We start from the raw sequence: 20,816 nt of genomic DNA, 5'->3' as shown, positions 1-20,816 counted from the left end.
CCAATAATTCTATGGCAAATCAGTGATGTCGAATTCATAGTGAAAGAAAAAAGTTACACAGGTTCATGTTACCCTGGAGACACTTTACTTTTAAGATATTTGTTGTGTGAGTTTTAGATTACTTCAGCTACTCAATTTGTACTGACTGGAGCTGATCTTGTATCTAAGGTGTAGGGAGTAAAAAGCTAAGCAAGTTGTGGAGCAAAATCACATCTGTATTTTTTAAATGATCTATCTATCTGTCATCTACATATCAAGGTTGGTGAATGGATAGAAAATCCAAACCATTAACACTGCTTAACCCTCAGCAGAGAATGACTAAGCCTGGTAAGAGGGTCCAGGAACATCCTTGCTTTTTACTATGTATTTGCCTCTCCTGTTTGAATTCTGATGGTTTTGTCTTCCAACTTAAAAAATACTTAATAAAAATTACTAACTGTAATCATGACTACCCTCTGCTAGCCTTCTCCAACATTTAAATGGTGCACAGAAAGAGTTAATGCAGAAAATCCCAGATGTTTGACGTGTGAACAAATTCCTGATTTGTGGGTGGGGTGTGGTTTGGGGTGAGAGGCAGCAAAAATTGGGGAGGGAAGGAAAGAGAACAAGGGGAGGGCTAGTTGTTTAGCTCTCAACCTCAACCAATAGCATAAACGTTTCAGACCCAACTCCCATTTGTGGACACTATTTTAGGAATCAGGATTTACATCTGAGTCCAGTATCACTGTAACTTGTCAAAGAACGAAGTGAACCTTCAGGTTCAGCTACTTGGAGCCTGCTCCTGTATTTAGAAGGTAAAGTCTTAAACCTAAGCTAATCTGGTGTTGGGAATTTGTGTGTTCTTTCTCCTCTGTGGTGTAGTGACTTCGTTTTGTATTGGTAAAACGCTTACGGAATAGGACTTTATGATCGCTAGCAACGTTAACTATACATTCTAACAAGGAGGAGTGGTTATTTCTGGTTCTTTTCTGCAGAGAGCAAGACCCAGTCTGGTCTTCAGGAAAACTTTCTCCTGGGTAGGCTGTACATGGAGAAGAGAAGATGCATAGGCTCTGATTGCTTAACAATTTTTATGTCATTTCCTTTTAGTTTCATTTAGAGCATGGTGACGTTTTTACAGGGATTACAGTTATACATAGCAAATTATCACTTGTAGGAAATATATGTTCAATGGAATGCTTTCTATTAACATTGCAGACTGGGTTCTTGCTTTATTTTCCATTTCAGTAACAAGCCTTAAAACTCCCCTCACCCATGACAAACCTAAGTGAGAGCACAATACAACAAGAAAAAGTTTGACAAGAGTTATCCAGTGAAATCACCCTGGTTATTTGTTCTGTTCCGAATTTCACTGGACCCTCCTTCTTTTCCTCATAGGCTAGCAATGAACCCTTACGTGATTGAGATGAGCGGCCGTGGCACCCACCCCTCAGTTTTGGATGTGCACGTCAACATTGGTGAGAAAAGCTCCATGCAGGGAAAAATGAAAGGCAGGAAGGCCAGATGGTGCGTGAAGCCCTCGGACATGGCCAACAACACTTTCAATCCCATCCGGGCCATTGTGGACAGCATGAAGGTGAAGCCAAATCCAAACAAAGCAACAATTGCTCTGTCAATTGGTGAGTTGGGGACAGTTGACTGAGGTCAGTCATTAATTTCCCCTCTCCTTATCCCTAACGACTGGTTGAGAAGATGGGAGTGGAGGGGGAATCTGAGCACTCTTAGTGTCTCCTTTTAATTTTGTCTCTCTTATGAAAAGGGGATCCCACTGTGTTTGGAAACCTGCCTACAGACCCTGAAGTTACACAAGCAATGAAAAATGCCCTGGACTCCGGGAAGTATAATGGCTACGCCCCATCCATTGGTAAGCTCCTCCCAAGTATAACGGCTAAGCCCCATGCATTGGTAAACTCCACCCAAGACCTTTTTCCTAGTGTCTTTGAAGTCCTTAGTGCTCTTACGTTGTTGTTAAGTGTTGTTGTCAGTTCTGACTCATAGAGACCCTTCATAGAGTTTCTGAGAGTAACTGGTGGGTTTGAACCACTGACATTGAAGTTAGCAGCCCATTGTTTATCCTACAGTGTCACACCAGGACTCCTATAAGGGGACTTGGTTTCTAACAGTTCTCTTTGCCTTCCTGGTGCATAGTTCTTAAAGAGAAACTAAGATCAAACGGCCATTTGGATCGGGGAAAGAAGTGCCAGGGTACTTAAACATAAGCCATAAAGGTCTAATCTTTTCAAGATTTCGTTGGCAAACTGACACCTTAGCTGTAGACTCCCATTATATACTTATTTCTCAAATGCTTCTATCCTATCATTATTAATTCTCACATGAAGACCTTGGATTTGGCTGACGTTGCTTGTTTACTGAGTCCTCTAAGGCCTGAATTAACTTACTTATTGTCCTGGTGTGGTGCTGTAGGATAAGCACTCGACTGCAATGTTGGTTGAAGCTTCAAGGTTGACAGTTCAAATCCACCAGCCACTCCTCAGAAACTCTATACAAGATTGCTGTGTCAGAACTGACTTGACAGCATTTACAACAACAGCAGCAATTGCCCTGTGCAATTAACACCTTTGCTTGTTTTTATCGAAGGCCTATTTTAATTATGATCCTGGGCATACTGAAATGCAATTATAACTATTTAAGATTCTGAACCAAACCACACTTACTGCCGTCAAGTTGATTCCGACTCTTAGCCACCCTGCATAGGGTTTCTGAGGCTATAAATCTTTATGGGAGCAGAAAGCCTCATTTTTCTCCTTCGGAACAGCTGGTAGGTTTGAACTGCCAACCTTGTGGTTAGCAATCCAGTGCTTACCCTACAGTACCACCAGGACTCCTTATTTTAAGATTGGTGGTAGTGGTTCTGTGCCGTGGAGTCAGTTCCAACTCATAGCGGCCCTGTATAGGGTTTCCGAGGCTGTAACTCTTAATGGGAACAGAATACCTCATCTTTCTCCTGTGGAGCGGCTGGTAGTTTCGAACTGCTGACCTTGGGGTTCGCAGCCCGATTCATAACCACTACACTACCAGAGCTCCTTTAAAAAACCAAGAACAACAAAGAATGAGCTGTCATATGAAAGGATAGAAGGTTGCTTCTGAGAGAGAGACATTTTTCCTGTTCAGGTTTAATTCCCCCATCTATTAGAAATGTCCACTCAGAAGTTTTCAGGTAAAATAAGTGATTTCTTGCTTGTGTTTCAGAATTACGCACTTCCTCCCTGTGCATATGTGGACATAAAAACATATTCTGTGCAGAATAATAACCTAGTCTCATGCTAAAACAGAATTTTAAAAACACCTCAAAAAGGAATCAGGGACATGACTTTTAGATTGATTGGTGAAATCTTATAAAATTTCTTACAATAAAGATCAAAACAAAATCAAGGCCAAAAATTAGATTATAATAAGTTGATTATGGTTTTCATATCCCAAGTATTAGGGAACTGATTAAATCTGAAGAGTCAACACCAAGTCTCCGTTAGGCAAATTAATGTTCAAATGCTATGAAATTTCATGTTAAAGGAAATTTACACTTAGGAAAACATTCTTTCTCATTCACAATTAAGAGCTAACTTATATAACTTTTAGAGGCCCATTTATACCTAGTAAATGAGCAAACATTATGAAATACTCCCTCTGGCTAAATGAAGACAGTCCTCTTCGAAAACATTTCTGTCATACATGATAATAAGCATAAACTGGCCTATACTTTAAACTTATAAACAAACATTTGGAAATTTTGTACAAGAAAATAATTTAAAAGAATATCAATTTAAAAAATACTTAATGTAATTTAAAAAAAAATGTAAAATGGATCTAACTTATTGAATATGTTGGTTACAACTATTCAAAAAGGATAGACTCACAATGCCATCTGGAAGAGACTTAGGAATAATCTGTCTTTGATTTACAGAGGAAAAGCATACAGTAATTAAGATAGCGCAGAATTTTTTATAGTTTGGGGAGTTCTTCCTTGTTGTTTATTATGTTGGTGCTTAATATAAAATTATAAAATCTTAAACAGGAAGTTAATCTCCTTTATCTACAGAGACAGAGCTGAACTGTGTAGGATGTGCTCTGAGCAGGGGCTGAAGGTAGCCTGAAGCCCACATTGCCTCTCTAGAGGGGTCTGACTGCCTTTTGGGAAGTGGAAACCTCTAGCTCCCTCTGCCCACCCTTTTCTTCCAGGTTACCTATCCAGTCGAGAGGAGATTGCTTCTTATTACCACTGTCCTGAGGCACCCCTGGAAGCGAAGGTGAGCCTTCTACAAGGTACCAGCTCGGAAGCAATTCAGGACAAACTAGACTTTTCCTTGTTTCTGGACCACAACGAGTAAAAGTTTTGGGGTGGAGGAACTGAAGAATAATCTCCCTTTAGTCATTTGAGGAGTTCTTATATAGCTGTTTTTGTTAAGTGCTATTGAGTCAGTTCCAACTCATAGCCATCCTGTATAAGGTTTCTGAGGAGCGGCTGGTGGATTTGAAACACCGACCTTGTGGTTCAAAACAACCTTATATGGTCGAGTGCTCATCTTACAGTGTCACACCAGGGCTACTTAATGTCATTAACTTTAATGTATAATAAAACGTGAAACTCACTGCCATCGTATTGCTCCTGACTGTAGAATAGAGTAGAGCTGCTCATACAAATTTCCAAGACTTAAATCTTAAAGGGAACGGACAGCCTCATTTTTCTCTGGCAGAGCAGCTGGTGGGTTTGAACGGCCAGCTTTGTGGCTAGCAGTCCAATGCTTACCCCACTGTACCATGCACAACTTAGGTGATGTCTGTCTCAAGGAAACTTGGAAGACTAAGAGGAGGTCACCCTGTGTTTAATTCTGTAAATGAGATCATTGGAGAAAAATTCATGTGCACTAAATTATTGACATTTTTATATCACCAATAAGACCTTTAAACATGTATAGCTTCCCATAGTCACCTAAAGGTCACTCAGGTAGGAAGGCTGAGACACCACAGCACACCACAGCCCACTTGGCAATGCCAAGTTTAAGATTAAATGCCACTGTTTCATTTATTGTCTATTGCCTAATGTAAGCGATGCCCTTCATCAATATTTCAAAGAAGAGCCAGGCTCCAAATCACTGGCCAAAAGTAAATAAATAGCCAGGTGGAAAAGTCCAAGGCCATTGTGCTGTCCCATGGAAATGTGCTGAGTCACAGCCAATTTTTCCTTCTAAAGTGATTAAAATACTGCATTTTCAACAACATTTAGATCTGGACATATATAAACATCCTGATTTATCTTGGCTTTGGTTTGGTACAGTTCCTACTACTTTACTTTGAACTTATAAAAGTAAGTTTATTATTACTCCCCACTCACCCATCTAACCAGCTGGTCTCTCCTCTTCTTGTTGGAAACCGTAACAAAGTTAATTGCGCTCTTTTGCTCTCCTCAGGATGTCATTCTGACAAGTGGTTGCAGCCAGGCTATCGAACTTTGTTTAGCTGTATTGGCCAATCCAGGACAAAACATCCTAGTTCCTAGACCTGGTTTCTCTCTCTACAAGACTTTGGCCGAAGCTATGGGAATTGAGGTCAAACTCTACAACCTTCTGGTAAATGACTTTTTCGCTTTAGACTCAGATACTCAGTGACTACTCAAGACCACAGACATCTTCTTATTTACATTGTACCCTTGGGTTAAGTGAGTATTCCCCCTGAGTCTCCCATAATCGTCTTAGTTTCACCCTTGTTTTTCCTCTCTAGCCAGAGAAGTCTTGGGAAATTGACCTGAAACAACTCGAATCACTGATTGATGAAAAGACAGCATGTCTCATTGTTAATAATCCATCAAACCCCTGTGGGTCTGTGTTCAGCAAAAAGCACCTTCAGAAAATTCTGGCAGGTAAGCCCAGCTGATATCACGGAGAGGATGCTGAGAGAAAAACCCCTACCTGGTTTCTGGAATACGAAAGCATTGTCTACTGTATTCCAAACCTAGGACAGAGAGGAAGAGCTCCAGGGAGGACTCTACACAGCACATCACAGGAATGTAGAACTTGTATGAAAGAAGGAGCAGACTAAGAAATGCGTGCCTCTCTACCCCTCCCATCATGTGGAAGACACAGTTTGAAATACCTAGTTAATTAAATGACAAATGGAAGTTTTGCTCCTTGGAAGAATTTTAAAAATTTGCAGTTCTTAAAGAGGAAGACAAAACACACAAACAGGAAATGCAAAGTACATTAAGACTAGACTAGATGCATGTTAAAAGTTCAGGATATTCCCATTCAAAATGGTTTCAGCATGTTTCTCTTATTTTCAGTGGCTGCAAGGCAGTGTGTCCCCATCTTAGCTGACGAGATCTATGGAGACATGGTGAGTTCTGGCAGATGTCACCCACAGATAGCTCAGTCCCAAATTATTCTATGGAGACCTTTAGAGGTAGAGATTGGGAATAATCAGCTCTAACTCCAAATCATCTCAGTATAGAAACTCTGTTTCCCTATATCCTTAACAAATATGTGTTTGTATGTGTGAAGGAGTCTTGGTGGCATGACAGATAAGCATTAGGCTGCTAATCAAAGGTTGGCAGTTTGAACCCACCCAGCAGCTCCACGGGAGTCAGACCTGGTAACTTACTGTCCTAAAGATTACTGCCACGATTACCCTATGGAGTAATTCTACCCTGGCACATATGGTCACTGTGAGCTGACAAAACCAAACACCACCGCCACCACCAGAAGCAGCAATGTGTGTGTAGATAGCCACAACTTATTAGCTACTTTTATGAAATCCAGAAAGCTATGAAAACCCAAAGATATTTGAAATTCATTTGGTGGCAAAACCTGATTTGGCTTGATATGAAGATATGTATAGATTTTGTTTGTTGTATTTGTGAGTTTATATATTTGTTAAGAGTGTAAGGGAAGTGGCGGAACTATGAGAATGCTTACCTAGTGGTGTTGCCCCAAACGGCACTGAAGCTGTGACTTAATACAGGTGGCTAAGTGCCGTGGAGTCAGTTCTGAATCATAGCAAACTTGTATGGGGTTTCCAAGGCATTAAATTATTTGGGGAACAGAAAACCTCATCTTTCTTCTGTGGATCATCTGGTGGACTTGAACCACCAACCTGTGGTTCATAGTCCAGTGTTTATCCTACAGAGCCACTGCACTCCTATTATATGGTGTAAGCACCATATCATCTTTCTAAAATCTAAGCAAGTCTGCATTCTGAAGCATATCTGGACCTAGGAGTTTTTGATAAATGATTGTGAGTCCGTATTATAATGTTTTAATCTATAACTCCAACTGCCACTACCAACTTCATGGAATTGTACATATTTCTGCACTAGGGCCCATTTCCTTGTTTTAGGTTTCCTTTAAGCCAGAGTAGACAGCTAATGTAAGATCTTTGGACCATCATCTTTCAAGTTTCTTGGCATTTCAGTTATGCTGCAGGGTAGGGATGAGCCTGAAAACGCATCCTTAGTGTGTAAGGAAAAGATGGGTTCTGGGGGATAAGTAGGCAAGCAGACAACTCTAATGAGTATCTCTGGTCCTCAGGTGTTTGCAGATTGCAAATATGAGCCTCTGGCCACCCTCAGCACCAACGTTCCCATCCTATCCTGTGGTGGGTTGGCCAAGCGCTGGCTGGTTCCTGGCTGGAGGTTGGGCTGGATCCTTATCCATGACCGAAGAGACATTTTTGGCAATGAGGTGAGATCATTGTGGTGAGACACCAGGTCTTTGTGTGAACAGTGGTAAGGAAGTGGAGTTTTTCTCTTTTTCGTATCTTGGCCCCACAGCTCAGGGTACCTAGAGAGACAGTGGATACAGACAGGAACAGTTATGCCTCTCCAAAGCTTAGTTTTTCTGTATCTGATTCTGTGATTCCCCCACCTGCAAATAAAGGAAACAACAAGAGAAATGGCAGCTAACGTTGGAGGGCTTAGTGTATACCAGTGCTTTATATACATCACTCTTAAAAATTTATTTTGTTGTTGAGAATATACACAGGAAAACATACACCAATTCATCAGTTCCTACATGTCCAATTCAGTGACATTGAAAACATTCTTCCAGTTGTGCAATCATTCTCACTCTCCTTTTCTGAGTTGTTCCTCCCCCAGTAACATAAATTCATTGTCCCCTAAGGTCCCTATGTAATTTAACAAGTGGCTATCTCGGAAAACCTATACAAGGTTACTATGGGTTGGAATAGATTCAGTGGCACTTAACAACAACAACAACATTGTCTATTTGTGTATACATGATTTAATTGTTATAACAGTCCAGTATTAATATTAACTCCATTTTTCAGTTGAGAAAAATGAGGTGCAAGGGAATTATATAATTTGCCTAGAGTCACACAGCCGGTGTGTGGCAGAGCTACACTACAAACCCAGGTGGTCTGAGTTCAGAATGTCCCGGGGCACCATCACATCCCCCAAGAGGAAACACGAATTCTGAAGCAGGAATGCTTAACAAAGGCTACCTGTGTTTGTTGGGGTCCTGTAGATCCGAGACGGGCTGGTGAAGCTGAGCCAGAGGATTCTGGGACCTTGCACCATTGTCCAGGGAGCTCTGAAAAGCATCCTGCGTCGCACCCCTCAAGAGTTCTACGACAACACTCTGAGCTTCCTCCAGGTAAAAGCAGCTATAGCCTTCCACTTTGGGGGACCAGGAAATGCCACCAGGGGAACTGGGAATAACTGGTTCTCAGTTCTGGGGTAGTTTTCTATTTTGGGGCTTCCTATTTATCTAGTAGTGATGCTATGCTGCAGATTAATGCTAGACTGCAAAGTCGTTTTGAACCACAAAGTCTGTGGTTCAAGCTCACCTCGGAAACCCTATACAGGGTTGCTATGAGTCGGAACCGACTCGACGGCACTGAACAACAATAACATTTGTCCAAGAGGTGGTACCGGTATAGGTATCGATCCACATTTTGATGCCCCTTCCTGAAGCTTCAAGTGACCAGGCGCTTTCTTCTTGACTCCTTAATCCAGCAGAGCAAACCAAGGTTTCTGACCATTGAGGCTGGCTCCACTTTTAATGAGTTGGTTTGATTTTACCTACATGTTGATCCTTGATTTCTGCCTCCTTTTGTAGTCCAACGCTGATCTCTGTTATGGGGCATTAGCTGCCATCCCTGGACTCCGGCCAGTCCGCCCTTCTGGGGCCATGTACCTTATGGTAAGTAATGGGTGGCAGGCACTAGGTCGATGGGTGAGGTCAATCAAAGGGAAGCCACTGCCAGAGGCAGTCACGCAGGACGTGCTTTGAACAATTCCAGGAACCACCACTCATAACAATAATGAGCTACACTCCCAAGTCAGTCAGCTTAGGAACTATTTTGTTCTGAATTGTCCCACTGATGTGATTTGACCTGTTTAAAAAGATCTTAAAGTGACTTAATTTATCAGTATGGACAATCATTTGATATCTAGATATAAGAAAGATACAAGATACAGATAAGATGTTTTCCCCATCACTATAATTCTCAACTGGGGGTAATACTGGTTCCCTAAGGGAATTTGGGAAATTGTAGGATTTTTATTTGTTTGTTTTCAGAATGACTGGCACATGCTGTGGGCCAGAGTTGCTAAATACCATCTTGTAAGAGATGGAATAGAATTGCTTAGCCCACTATAATGCTAACAGTGCCTCTCTAGGGAACCTCTGGTGTTCTATCTTCAGCATTAATTTATTAGCATCCAGAAAGGAACTCTTCAACAAACTATGATTACAAATATATCATCTCTTTTCAGTGAAAAATGTCATGAGCTCCTAACTGCTTGCTCAAACCCTGAGTCTGAGTTATCTGTAGCAGAGTTCCCTACAACAGAAGAGTCCCTACCTGAATTTCTCTTATAAGGGGCTGGTCTGTTTTCCCTCCTTCTGATAAGTTTGGCCCTTCTTCTATGATTGGTATAGGTTGGAATAGAGATGGAACATTTCCCAGAATTTGAGAATGATGTGGAATTCACTGAGCGGCTAGTGGCTGAGCAATCCGTGCACTGCCTCCCAGCAACGGTGAGTGCTTGGAGCTCTCTCAAGACAGTCTCAACCATTTCTAGAGCCCCTGGAGTCTCTCTGAGCTGACCTTTTTCTTGTGGTTGTTAGTAGCTGTGAGGCTGATTCTGACTCAGGGCAACCTCAATGCTACAGTGTTAAGTGCGAGGAAATTAAGCTTGTCCCACTGCTTCCGTTTACAATGAACGAACTCAGTTACCTACCTGGTCCCTCAGTGATGGGACAGAGATGGACTGATACCCCTGAGCAAATGGCATCCCTGCCTCTTATTGATTGGGGCCCTGGCCATTTATAGCGCAGTATGGAAGTAGATTCAGTTGCTCTGAAAATAAGAGGCCCCCTTTTTTTTTTTTGCAGTGCTTTGAGTATCCGAATTTCTTCCGAGTAGTAATCACAGTGCCTGAGGTGATGATGCTGGAGGCCTGCAGCCGGATCCAAGAGTTCTGTGAGCAGCACTACAGTGCTGAAGGGAGCCAGGAAGAATGCGACAAATAGGCCTTGTCCATTCTCCTAAGGATGTGTCTCATTCAGAGAGAGCTGGGCCGGTCCTGCTACTCCTCAGAGAAAAGGTTCTCTTATGGGAAGAGGGACCACAGAAAACAAAACAAAGCACACATATCAAGGGTACAGAATTGTTTCTGCCTTCCCCTAGCTATAACTACCTATACACTCTGAACCCCAGAATCTCCACTTGCTGTCCTCTGTTGGAGTGAGTCCCTAATTCATTCATATGCCCCCTGCCCCACATGACTTCCTCTGTTTTTCCCTGAGAGTACCAGGTGAACAAAATTTACCAAGAAGCAGCAGAGACAAGGATGAAAAAAAAAAAAAAAAATCCCAGGATGAGAGAAGCAAAACACTGAGAGAATCTTCCTCATCCTAAGAATAGGATCATATTTTCCCTAATCAGGCTGGGAGTCCAACTCTCATTCCTCATAACTTCTAGTTTACTTTATGCAATAGAGCCCAAACTGAAAACAAGTTGGGGACAAATGTATCTGGCAATCGTATCTAAATGCATTAGGAAGATTTGCTATTTGAAGGATTTCTGACAAAGATCTTTAATTTTTTTTTTTTTTGAAAGAATTTTGTGATGACAATAAATATCCTTTAACTGATCAACTTTGTAGATTTAGATTTGTGTGTTAGGTTTTCTTAAAAAGAGAGCACATCAGTACTAAAGAAAGGAGGAATCAAAGGATCTTCCAGAATACTATATTGTGTGAGAGACAGGAGGGTCCTCACTTGTTACAGAATCATTATTACTTTTGCTATAATATTGATATTGATTTATTGATATATATATATATATATTATATTATCTTTTCATGTATTTTCTAAGAAACATTTATATTGACAAGATTCTTTATTTTGTCAAGGATATAAATTATTGTTTTTCTTCTTTTTTTTTTAAAAAAATAAATTTTACCAAGTATGCTCCTCTGTGATTTTTTTTTTTAAATCCCCTGTAGGGGAATTTGGAGTTCTAATGTGGTGCTGTGGGTTGATGCGCTGCACTGCAAAATGTGTTTGAACCACAAGGTCGTTGGTTCAAGCTTGCCATTTGCTCCTAGGAAACCCTACACAGGGTTGCTATGGGTCGGAACTAACTTGATGGCACTCAGCAACAACAACACGGGAATTTCTATCACCGGATGTTCCCCATTGCTCAGTCTAATTGATACATTACTCAATCATTTCTTTGTAGATGCACTAATTTCTGGAGTTACTTAAGAAACACGATTCCTAAAGCATTTTACTTGGGAGCTCAACTTCTGGATATTTACTTAAAATTATTGTTGTTGTTAAGTGCCATCAAGTTAGTTCCAACTCATAGCAAACCTGTATAGGGTTTCCAAGGAGCATCTGTTGAGTTTGAACCACTGACCTTGTGGTTAGCAGTCTGGTGCTTATCCTACAACATCACTCTAGGACAATTAAGACAGCTAATTATAAACCCTGGCTGTTTACTTCACAGTCTTACAAATCTCAAACCTACCAGCTGCCTCTCGGGAACCCTATGCAGGGTCACTATGGGTCAGAACCAACTCGGTGGTACATAACCACCACCACCTCTGAAGTAGAGTCCTGGTGTGGCAATGTAGGATAAGCTCTTGACTGCTAACTGAAAGGTCGGCAGTTCAAACCTACCAGACAGTCCTCAGAAACCCTATACAGGGTCACTGGGAGTTGGAACTGATTCGACAGCACATAACAACAGTAGCCTCAGAAATGGGATCCTAGTGTGGTGCTGTAGGATAAGCACTGGACTGCTAACCACGAGGATGGCAGTTCAAACCCACCAGCCACTCCTCAGAAACCCTATACAGTAATCACTGCAATGAAACAATGAATGTAAAACTGATGTTCCCCCATGGAAACTATCACTCAATTCACAACAAAAACTGAAGGGGAAAAAAAAAAAGTTCCTCACCATTATCCTTAAAGAAGGGAGCTTGGAATTATTTTGCAAGATTGGGGGCAGGGATATATACCAGAACCAGCCCCAAGTTTTCTTTATCTCGAAAAAGAACTTCAGGTTTCAGCCCTACCGGTTACACTTAATTTCCTTCATAAAAAATAAGCATCCAATGTCCCCTTTCAATCTACGTTGGACTTCAGTGAGCCCACATCTAAAATTTCCTTTACATATCTTCAGCAAATTCGAAAAGACTCTACAGTGATTCAGATGATAAAGGTTTCTATTTTCTGCATCAGACTGCCGGTTATTCTCCAGAATAGTCTGCCCCTCCTCCTGTGTTCCTCACTAGTCCCGAAGGTCTTTGGCCCAGAAAACCGCCCCCCCCCCACAGGTTTACACCAGATATTTTATCTTCACATGTACAGATAATTCTGTGAATATTACTGGATTCGGCACAGACTTCTGAAACTTCCAAATTTTCTTGTTTACTTTTTCATAAAGGATTAAAACACGAAAACATTAAAAAATAACACACACATTGGACAATTTTCAAACGTTACAGAAAATCACACCCTCCCTCAACTGAAGAAAGTCATAGTTGTTTAGTGCCATCGAATAGGTTCGGACTTATAGTGACCCTGGGTTTCTGTGGAGCAGCTGATGAGTTTGAACCGCTGACCTTACGATTCAAACCGACCTTGCAGTCCAGTGCTTATCGTACAGCACCACACCAGGATTCACACTGAAGTCCCAGATTGTTCTGTGCACGTGTAAGCGTGTGTGTGTGTGTGTGTGTGTGTGTATTTTCCCTTTCATCTTTTCTTTTTTCAAGTTAACTTTACTCTCAACCTTAGATTGCTGATTCATATGAAAGTCAAAGAAAGACATTTCTGAGGCCATCACATTCTTAGCGTCTCTAGTAAAAAAGACCCCCCCAGGTGCAGGCACTTTGAAGGAAGTTTAAAATTCCTGAGTCAAATTCATGCCTTGCAGATACTGAGGTTGGATCAGAGCATCAAGCTAAAACAAGAGAAGAGTAAGAAAGCTCCTGCCTTTCGTTTTATCCCCCAACGCCGCCTAGCGAGTAACATACAGGAGATTAGGCTAAAGTCGCTCTCCACAAGAATCTACCCCACTCGACAAAAAACTTTCGAGGAAGAGCTACCCACAACTGCTAATGCGCAGAGAAAGGCTGTTCCACTCGGCGCATGCGCATATGTGGAGTAGGGCTGCGCAGCTTGTGGATTAGATGTAATACTTGCGAGGTTGAGGGAGCAAGGATCTGTCTCTATGAAGGGCACCTATTTTATCCCCAAAGGTAAGGTCTTCCGTTTTTCTCTCTCCAAAGCTAATTCCCTATAGGGAGATTCTTTCCCATTTGCCTACTAGTTGAATCCTATACCACGAGGAACTTCCAGAAAGTTCACAAATCATCCTTGGAGATCATAAACACCTGTTTCCTAACTCTTGGCCAGTCCCAGCGAGTAAGAAAAATACCTAACTTATTCAGCTTATAACAGTTTCCAAAAATGTGTGTGTGGACCCCTCGCTCCCGGGCCCTAGGAGTTTTACATTCTCTTAGGGGTCCTGGTGCGGCGCTGCGGGGTAATGCTCTGGTCTGGCGGTTCAGGCTCACCAGCCACTCCTTGGAAACCCTATACTGGGTCGCTGTGGGTTGGAACCGACCCGACAGAGTTTACCTACAAGGATTTCTTCTCACCCAGAAATGGCTGCAGCTCATGTGCACTACAGACCTAGTGAGTGTGTGTATTTTACGGACTCTGAAGGTGGGATTGTTGAATTAGTTGTTGTTAGGCGCCGTTGAGTCGGCTTTGACTCTTAGCGACCTTGTGCACCCCGGAACAAAAAACAGAAGGAAACGCTGCCGGGTCATGTGGCAGCCTCACAATTGTTGTTACACTTGAGCCCACGGCCACTGCGCCAATCCATCTCTTTGTGGATAGGTTCGAAAATGTTGACTTAGTGCCTCTTGAAAAAGACCTGGATTGCCAGAGCATATCATATACCTATTTTAAACAATTTTGATATATTTACACACAAGTTACGTGTTGTTCTTAGGTGCCTCAGATTGGTTCCAACACATAGCTACGCCACGTACAACAAAGGAAACACGGCCTGATCCTGGGATTCCTTCTGTTGGAGCCCATTGTAACCACTGTGACAATCCATCTTGTTTGAAGGTCTTCCTCATTTTAGTTGACTCTCTGCCAAACATGATGTCCTTTTTCGGGGATGAGTCCATCCTGATAATATGTCCAAGTATGTTGTCTTCGCTTCTAGGGAGCATTCTGGTTATACTTGTAAGACAGATTTGTATGCCTTTCTGGCTATTGTGGTGGTTGGTGGTTGTGTATGTTGAGTTGATTCTGACTTATAGCGCCCCAGTATAGTGTTTTTCCCTCGGAGTGACCCATAGATTCAAAGTGCTGCCCTTGCAGTTAGCAGCCCCCCTCATAATTCCCTATGCTACCAGGGTTCCAATTATAATCAGTATTATTTGCCAGCATCACAATTCAGGTTCTATATGAAGTTAGAAAACCACTTGTTGTTGAGTGGATTCAGATTTCTGGGGTCCCCACGTGTGTCAGAGTAGAACCTGCTCCATAGGATTTTCAATGACTGATTTTTTGACAGTAGATTCCCAGGCCTTCCAAGGTGTCTCTGAGTGAGTTTGAATTACCAGCCTAGTGACTAGTAATCCAGCACTTAACTCTCTGTATCACTCAGGTACTCCTTCACAATCACTAACCTGTTGCCATCACATGGATCTGAACTCATAGAGACCCTGTATGGCTGAGTAGAACTATGAGTTTCTAATGCTGTAAATTTTTTGGAAACAGATAGCCACATCTTTTTTCCCATGGTACAACTGGTGGGTTCTAACTGTTGACCTTGCAGTTAGCAGCCAAATACTAAAACTGTGTGCTACTAGGTCGCCTGTCCCAACCACTAGGATAAGGATGGAGTCCTGGTATGGTGCTCGCTGTAGGATAACCACTGGACTGCAAACTGCAAGGTTGGTGGTTCAAATATGCCAGTTGCTCTTTGGAAACCTGTGAGATGGAATAGATGGAATGAGCCGGAACACAAACAAGGATTTATTGGAGGTCTGAAGGAAAGAGAGAGAGGTATTGCCGCGCCGGAAGGATTTTTATACAGGTCGAAGAGGAGGGAGGGGTTGAGATTAGTGGAGGTAGGTGATAGGTTGACTAAGGATAACATGCTGGTAGGGAGAGAGGAATTTCCGGTAGGAAGAGAAGTTCAGGTAGGGAGAGCCGTTTTTTTATGCATGTGGATGAGGGATTGTATCAAAACCTTATGCAGTGTCGGTAAGAGTCAGAGCTGATTCTCCAGCACTTAACAATAATCACAACTGGATGGCTATAACAAAAAAGAGAAATAGTATTAGCAAGATATGGAGAAATGGGAACACTCGTACACTTCTACTGGGATTATAAAATGGCACAAGCACTTTGAAAAAGTGACAGTTACTGAAAAGTTTAAATATACAGTGAACATGTGACCCAGCAATTCCACTCCTAGGTATGTATCTACCCAAGAGAAATGAAACCGTATGTGCCCACAAAAACTCCACTATGATCATTCATAGTGTTAATCATAATAGCCAAACAGTAGAAACAACATGCATGTCTATCATCTGACGAATGGATAAATAAAATGTGATATATGCATATAATGGAATATTGTTTGGTCATAAAAAGGAGCAAAATACTGATAAATGCTACATCATGGATGAACATTAAAAACATTATGCTGAGTGAAAGAATACAGTCACAAAGGACCCTTTATTGTATGAGTTCATTTACACTGAAGGTCCAGAGTAGGCAAATGCATAGAGAAAGAGAAGGGTGGTTGTCTGTGGCCAGGAGTGAGAGATGGGAGTAGAGGCAGACAGTGATTACTAATGGGCATGGAGTTTCTTTTTTTTTTTTCCCCACACAGATGTAAAAAATTGTTTTTATTACATCAAATATTCTTTAATGAGCTAGCAATTATTTATGGAAAGGAAGAGTTCAGAGAATATTTTAGACTATATTAAGCCTTGTCCTTGATTACAGAGATTTGAGAATTACACAGACAACCTTAATCCCTAGAGCAGGTTACTTAAAGTCTAAGAGGCTGTGAACTTGGAAGAGCACTTCCCTGCCAGCCTGGCTGTTCCCATCGAACCTCAAAGACTTAGGTACAAGGATGAACACATTTTGTTTTTGAGTTTAAATCTTTACAACAGTTTGAATGCTCTTTCCTGCATGCGTCAGGTCAAAGGCATCATTAATTTGGTTGAAAGATACACTGTGAGTCACAAATTCATCACCTTTTATCTTTTTAGACATCTATTCAGACACAGGCTTTGGGATGCTTTCTACACTCTTCCATCCTCCAAAGGCAGCACCTTTCCATGTGCTGTTTGTTACCAGCTGCAATGGACAAGTAGAGACTTCTTCACCCAAAGCAGCTACTCCAACCACCACACCGACACCCCAGCCTTTGTGGCATGCTTCCGGTGCCGCTCTCATGATGTTCACATGACCAATGCACTCAAAGGTAGTCCACTCCTCCCTCCGTCATTTCAACAAGACCTCCTCATGTCCTGTGGGTTAATACAGTAGAAACTCCAAACTCTTTAGCCTTTGTAAATTGATCCTTATTGATGTTGATACCAATGATCTGGGATGCACCAGCTACCTTACAGCCCATGATAGCCGCCAGTCCACCTCCTCCTAGGCCACAGATGGCACAAGTAGAGCCAGGCTCCACCTTGGCCGTGTATATGGCAGCACCATAACCGGCTGCAATGCCACAAGCCAGCAGGCACATTTTACCCAGGGGTGCTGAAGGATCTATTTTAGCAACAGAGATATCTACCACAATTGTGTATTCAGAAAAAGTCTTTCCTTTGCAAGTAAAGCTGCTGTTATCATCCGGCATTAATCCTTTCCCTTGAATGACTCTTATCTTCTGGCAAAGGTTTGTTTTAGGATTTAGACAGAGTTTGCCTTCTCCACACTGTGGGATGTAAAGTGGAATGCCAGTACCACCAGCTTCCAGCTTAGTAACTCCTTCACCACCAGTCTCTACAATTCCAGCTCCTTCATGACCCAGGATCACTGGAAAACACCCCTGGGTCAGACCCGCTCAGAGTGTAGGCATCGGTGTGGCAAAGTGCAGTGGCAAGAATCTTAATTCAAACTTCATGAGCCTTTGTGGTGCCACCTCTACTTCCTCTATGGAGAGTGGCTTCCCAGGTCCCCAGGCTACGGCAGCCTTGCACTTGAGAACCAGGTTCGCCATGTCCACAAGCTCCGGTAAAGGCTGGGCAGGTCAGCGCCGGGCAAGCATACTTGGTGAGCCACCCAGGGGCGGGAAGTGGGTGTGAAAATGTTCTAAAATTGAATTTTGATGATGGCACAACTCTGAATATACAGAATTTTATAATATTCAGTATAAAGACCATTGAATTAGGCACTTTAGATGGATAGATTCTACATACAAAAACCCAGGGCCCTTGTCAGTTCCTACTCAGCAATCCTGTAGGGCAGAGTAGAACTGCCCCATAGAATTCCCAAGACTAGTCTTTATGGATGCAGACTGCTACAGCTTTGTCTCACAGTGAGGCTGGTGGGTTTGAACCTCCAACCTTACACTTGGCAACTGAGTGCTTAACCACTGTGCCACCAGTGTTCTTTCAGATGAATTATATATGAATTATAGCTCAACAAAGCTATTATTTTTTTCTTAAGGCCCAAGGTAGTCAGATTTCAGAAGGACCCACTCGAATATGTATTTCATATTTTAAGGGGATTTTAAAAGTTTTATAAAGAAAAAAGAATTCCCTGTTTGCATTCATATTTTCATGGTGGAAAAGCAAACTTTCTTCATGTTCAACATAGCCACAAAGACTGTAATGTTTTTTCAAGCGTCAGGGATAACACCATTTTTTAAAAATTCAGGAGTCCATACTTTCATTGAACTTTGGTATGGCACTGTAGGGTAAGCAGTGGACTGAGAACCTCAAACTCTGCAATTCAGAACCACCAGTTGCTCTTGGAAACCCTACACAGGGTCACTATGAGTTTTAACCAACTCGATTGATGGCATACAACATACTTTAAGAAATTAATCTTTTTAAAATTTGTATTGGGAACTCAAACTAGATAGGGTGACTTCCTTATTGTTGGTTCATCTCATTGTACAAAGTACTTACTTTTCAGCCCTGGTGATGCATTGGTTAAAGTGCTCTCCAAAGGGCTTTCCAGGCTGTGACCTTTCAGAAGCTGACCAGCGGCCTTTCTTTCCAGGTGCATTCAAATCTCCCCCATTTTGGCTAGAAGTCAAGCAGTAAGGGATTTGTGCCACCTCGGGACTCCTATGGCGACATTAGAGGGCTAGATCATTCAAAGTTAAGTTATTTGAGGGTTGGAGGAAGAGTAGATGTGGTCATCTTAACACCCTAACATGTTAGGGTGTTAAGATTCCTATGACAGTTTAGGATGATGGGTGGAAAAAACCCCAAAGGTGTGGTGATGGGAGTGGGTAGCTGTAATAGGGTTATTGTTGTTAAGTGCCATCAAGTCAATTCTGACCTATAGCGACCCTGTATAGAGTTTCCGAGGAGCAGCTGGTGAGCTTGAACCACCGACCTTTCAGTTCAAACGGCTTTGCAGTCTGGCGTATTAATTCTCAGCACCAGGATTTTTATAATTCTTCAGATTCAGAGTAGGTAGGAGGTTACGGTGTTAGATGAATCATCCAGAGAAGTACTGAAGAGTCCCAGTTGTCAAGGTTGTAGGTAAACAAAAGCGAATGCACAAAAAGTCTATCAGTAATACAGCCTGTACTTTAAAGGAGAGTTTTTGCACTGTGTTCTATCCAGGACTGTGTGGAAAAGGCCATTTCAGACTAGCTCAGGAGATCTTTTGGAGGGAAGAACTAAATTACAGTTTAGGCAGAGAGCTGAAGAAGAATATTTTAAAGAGTTTGGGAATGACAGGGGATTTTCGTCTACTGTGCAGCAGTTTCCTGAGGGTAGAGTGGATGGAGACAGCATCAGGTTGGAGGGAGACAAATATTTCTACAGAAATATTACCAACTAGAAAGGCTAAGACAAATATTTCTACAGAAATATTACCAACACTTGTAAGAGGGCACAGCTCTTAGCGGGAATGTAATGCTTCTAGAAGCAGAGAGAAGGATTCTAAGGCTCTCCCCCAGACCACCACTTCTCCATCAAGCTCTCTACTGCTCCCTCCCAGTATTCTTGCAACACTTTCATCTGCTGCCTTTAAGAACCAGTGAGTCCCAGACCTTCCCAGTGACTACATCTTGCCTCTGCAAGGTCATCATCACTGTTCTTCAGTAACCATTTACTGATGACCCCCAGATGTAAGTCTCTGATTTATATACTTAACTGGTCTTAACAACATCTAGAACCCACTCCCACCCCAGCACTGAAACCATCCTCGCTCAACACTGCAGCCAAAGTGACTTTTAAAAAAACCCTCAAAGCCCATTTTGCCACCTGCTTAAATGATCTCTGACCACTTCCCATTGCTTTTAAGAGTGACCAAAATCCCTAGCATGGCCTATAAGGCCCCGCAGGGTCTGACTTTTGCCTGTTCTCCTTCCTTCTCATCTTACGCTACACTCTTGGGGCTTCAGCTTCTCCTGAAAGGCCATACTCCCTGTGGCCACTGGCCTTTTGCTCATACTCTTCCCTCTGAATCATTAACTCCTATTCCTTCTTCAAAGTGCAATCAGAGAAGGCTTCTGCTGACCCTCTCCATGGTCAGCTTGCTTTTCTTCATCCCTCTTACCTCATTAGTATCCATCCCTCTTAGTGTTTCCAACGTTGGATCAATGTCTTTTACGTTTATTAGACTGTGTAAGCTCTCTGTACCTGTTCTGCTTCTCATTGTCACCCAGCAACTGATTGTAAATAAATGAAAGAGTGACCATGCTACCACAGCCCGTAGCCCTGTCTCTTGCTTCCTGAAGATGCTAGGAGGAAGCAGTGTGCAGGGGCCAAGAGCTCATGCTTGGAAGCAGATGGATCTAGATCTGCTTCAGCTCTGCTCTTTCCCTTTATCCCTCCAAACTTTAGCTTCCCAGTTTCTAAAAGAGGGTGACCAATTACTCCATACGATGTTTTTTCTTAAATGTTTTATTGTGAATTATGTGATAGTTTACATGGGAGAACATTAATTTTACATTCATTCTATCCTATATCATCTCATTGCCATGGTTGCAATACCCTCCATGCATCATCAACTAACCAAAGGGTATACCCTGCAATCCTGCCCCCGGTATTCCCCAGGTCTTCAGCTCACAGTCGCTCTCCCTCT

At 42.2% G+C, this 20,816-nt stretch overlaps 1 protein-coding gene and 1 pseudogene across 1 annotated transcript; one reads left to right on the top strand and one right to left on the bottom strand.

The window, feature by feature from the left end:
- The first annotated feature begins 1,383 nt into the window (after positions 1-1,383).
- On the top strand, positions 1,384-10,505 carry TAT (tyrosine aminotransferase). Its single transcript, XM_006860185.1, has 11 exons — positions 1,384-1,619; positions 1,760-1,864; positions 4,198-4,265; positions 5,427-5,585; positions 5,737-5,875; positions 6,296-6,348; positions 7,539-7,691; positions 8,493-8,621; positions 9,087-9,170; positions 9,912-10,010; positions 10,368-10,505. The coding sequence occupies exons 1-11, from the start codon at positions 1,385-1,387 to the stop codon at positions 10,503-10,505; spliced, it is 1,362 nt and encodes a 453-aa protein (XP_006860247.1). The 5' UTR covers position 1,384.
- A 6,183-nt stretch (positions 10,506-16,688) lies between these two features.
- LOC102816975 lies at positions 16,689-17,766 on the bottom strand (annotated as a pseudogene).
- Positions 17,767-20,816: the final 3,050 nt, after the last annotated feature.

The sequence above is a fragment of the Chrysochloris asiatica genome, unplaced genomic scaffold (genome assembly GCF_000296735.1).
Source record: "Chrysochloris asiatica unplaced genomic scaffold, ChrAsi1.0 scaffold00037, whole genome shotgun sequence".
NCBI lineage: Eukaryota > Metazoa > Chordata > Mammalia > Afrosoricida > Chrysochloridae > Chrysochloris > Chrysochloris asiatica.
The sequence above is the reverse complement of the archived record's forward strand: the minus strand, read 5'-3'. Positions and strand labels throughout refer to the sequence as shown.

Coding starts and splice junctions, on each gene's coding strand:
- TAT (XM_006860185.1), top strand. CDS start 1,385: ATGAACCCTTACGTGATTGAGATGAGCGGCCGTGGCACCCACCCCTCA. Junction 7,692..8,492: donor GAGACATTTTTGGCAATGAG/GTGAGATCATTG, acceptor GGGGTCCTGTAG/ATCCGAGACGGGCTGGTGAA. Junction 10,011..10,367: donor TGCACTGCCTCCCAGCAACG/GTGAGTGCTTGG, acceptor TTTTTTTTGCAG/TGCTTTGAGTATCCGAATTT.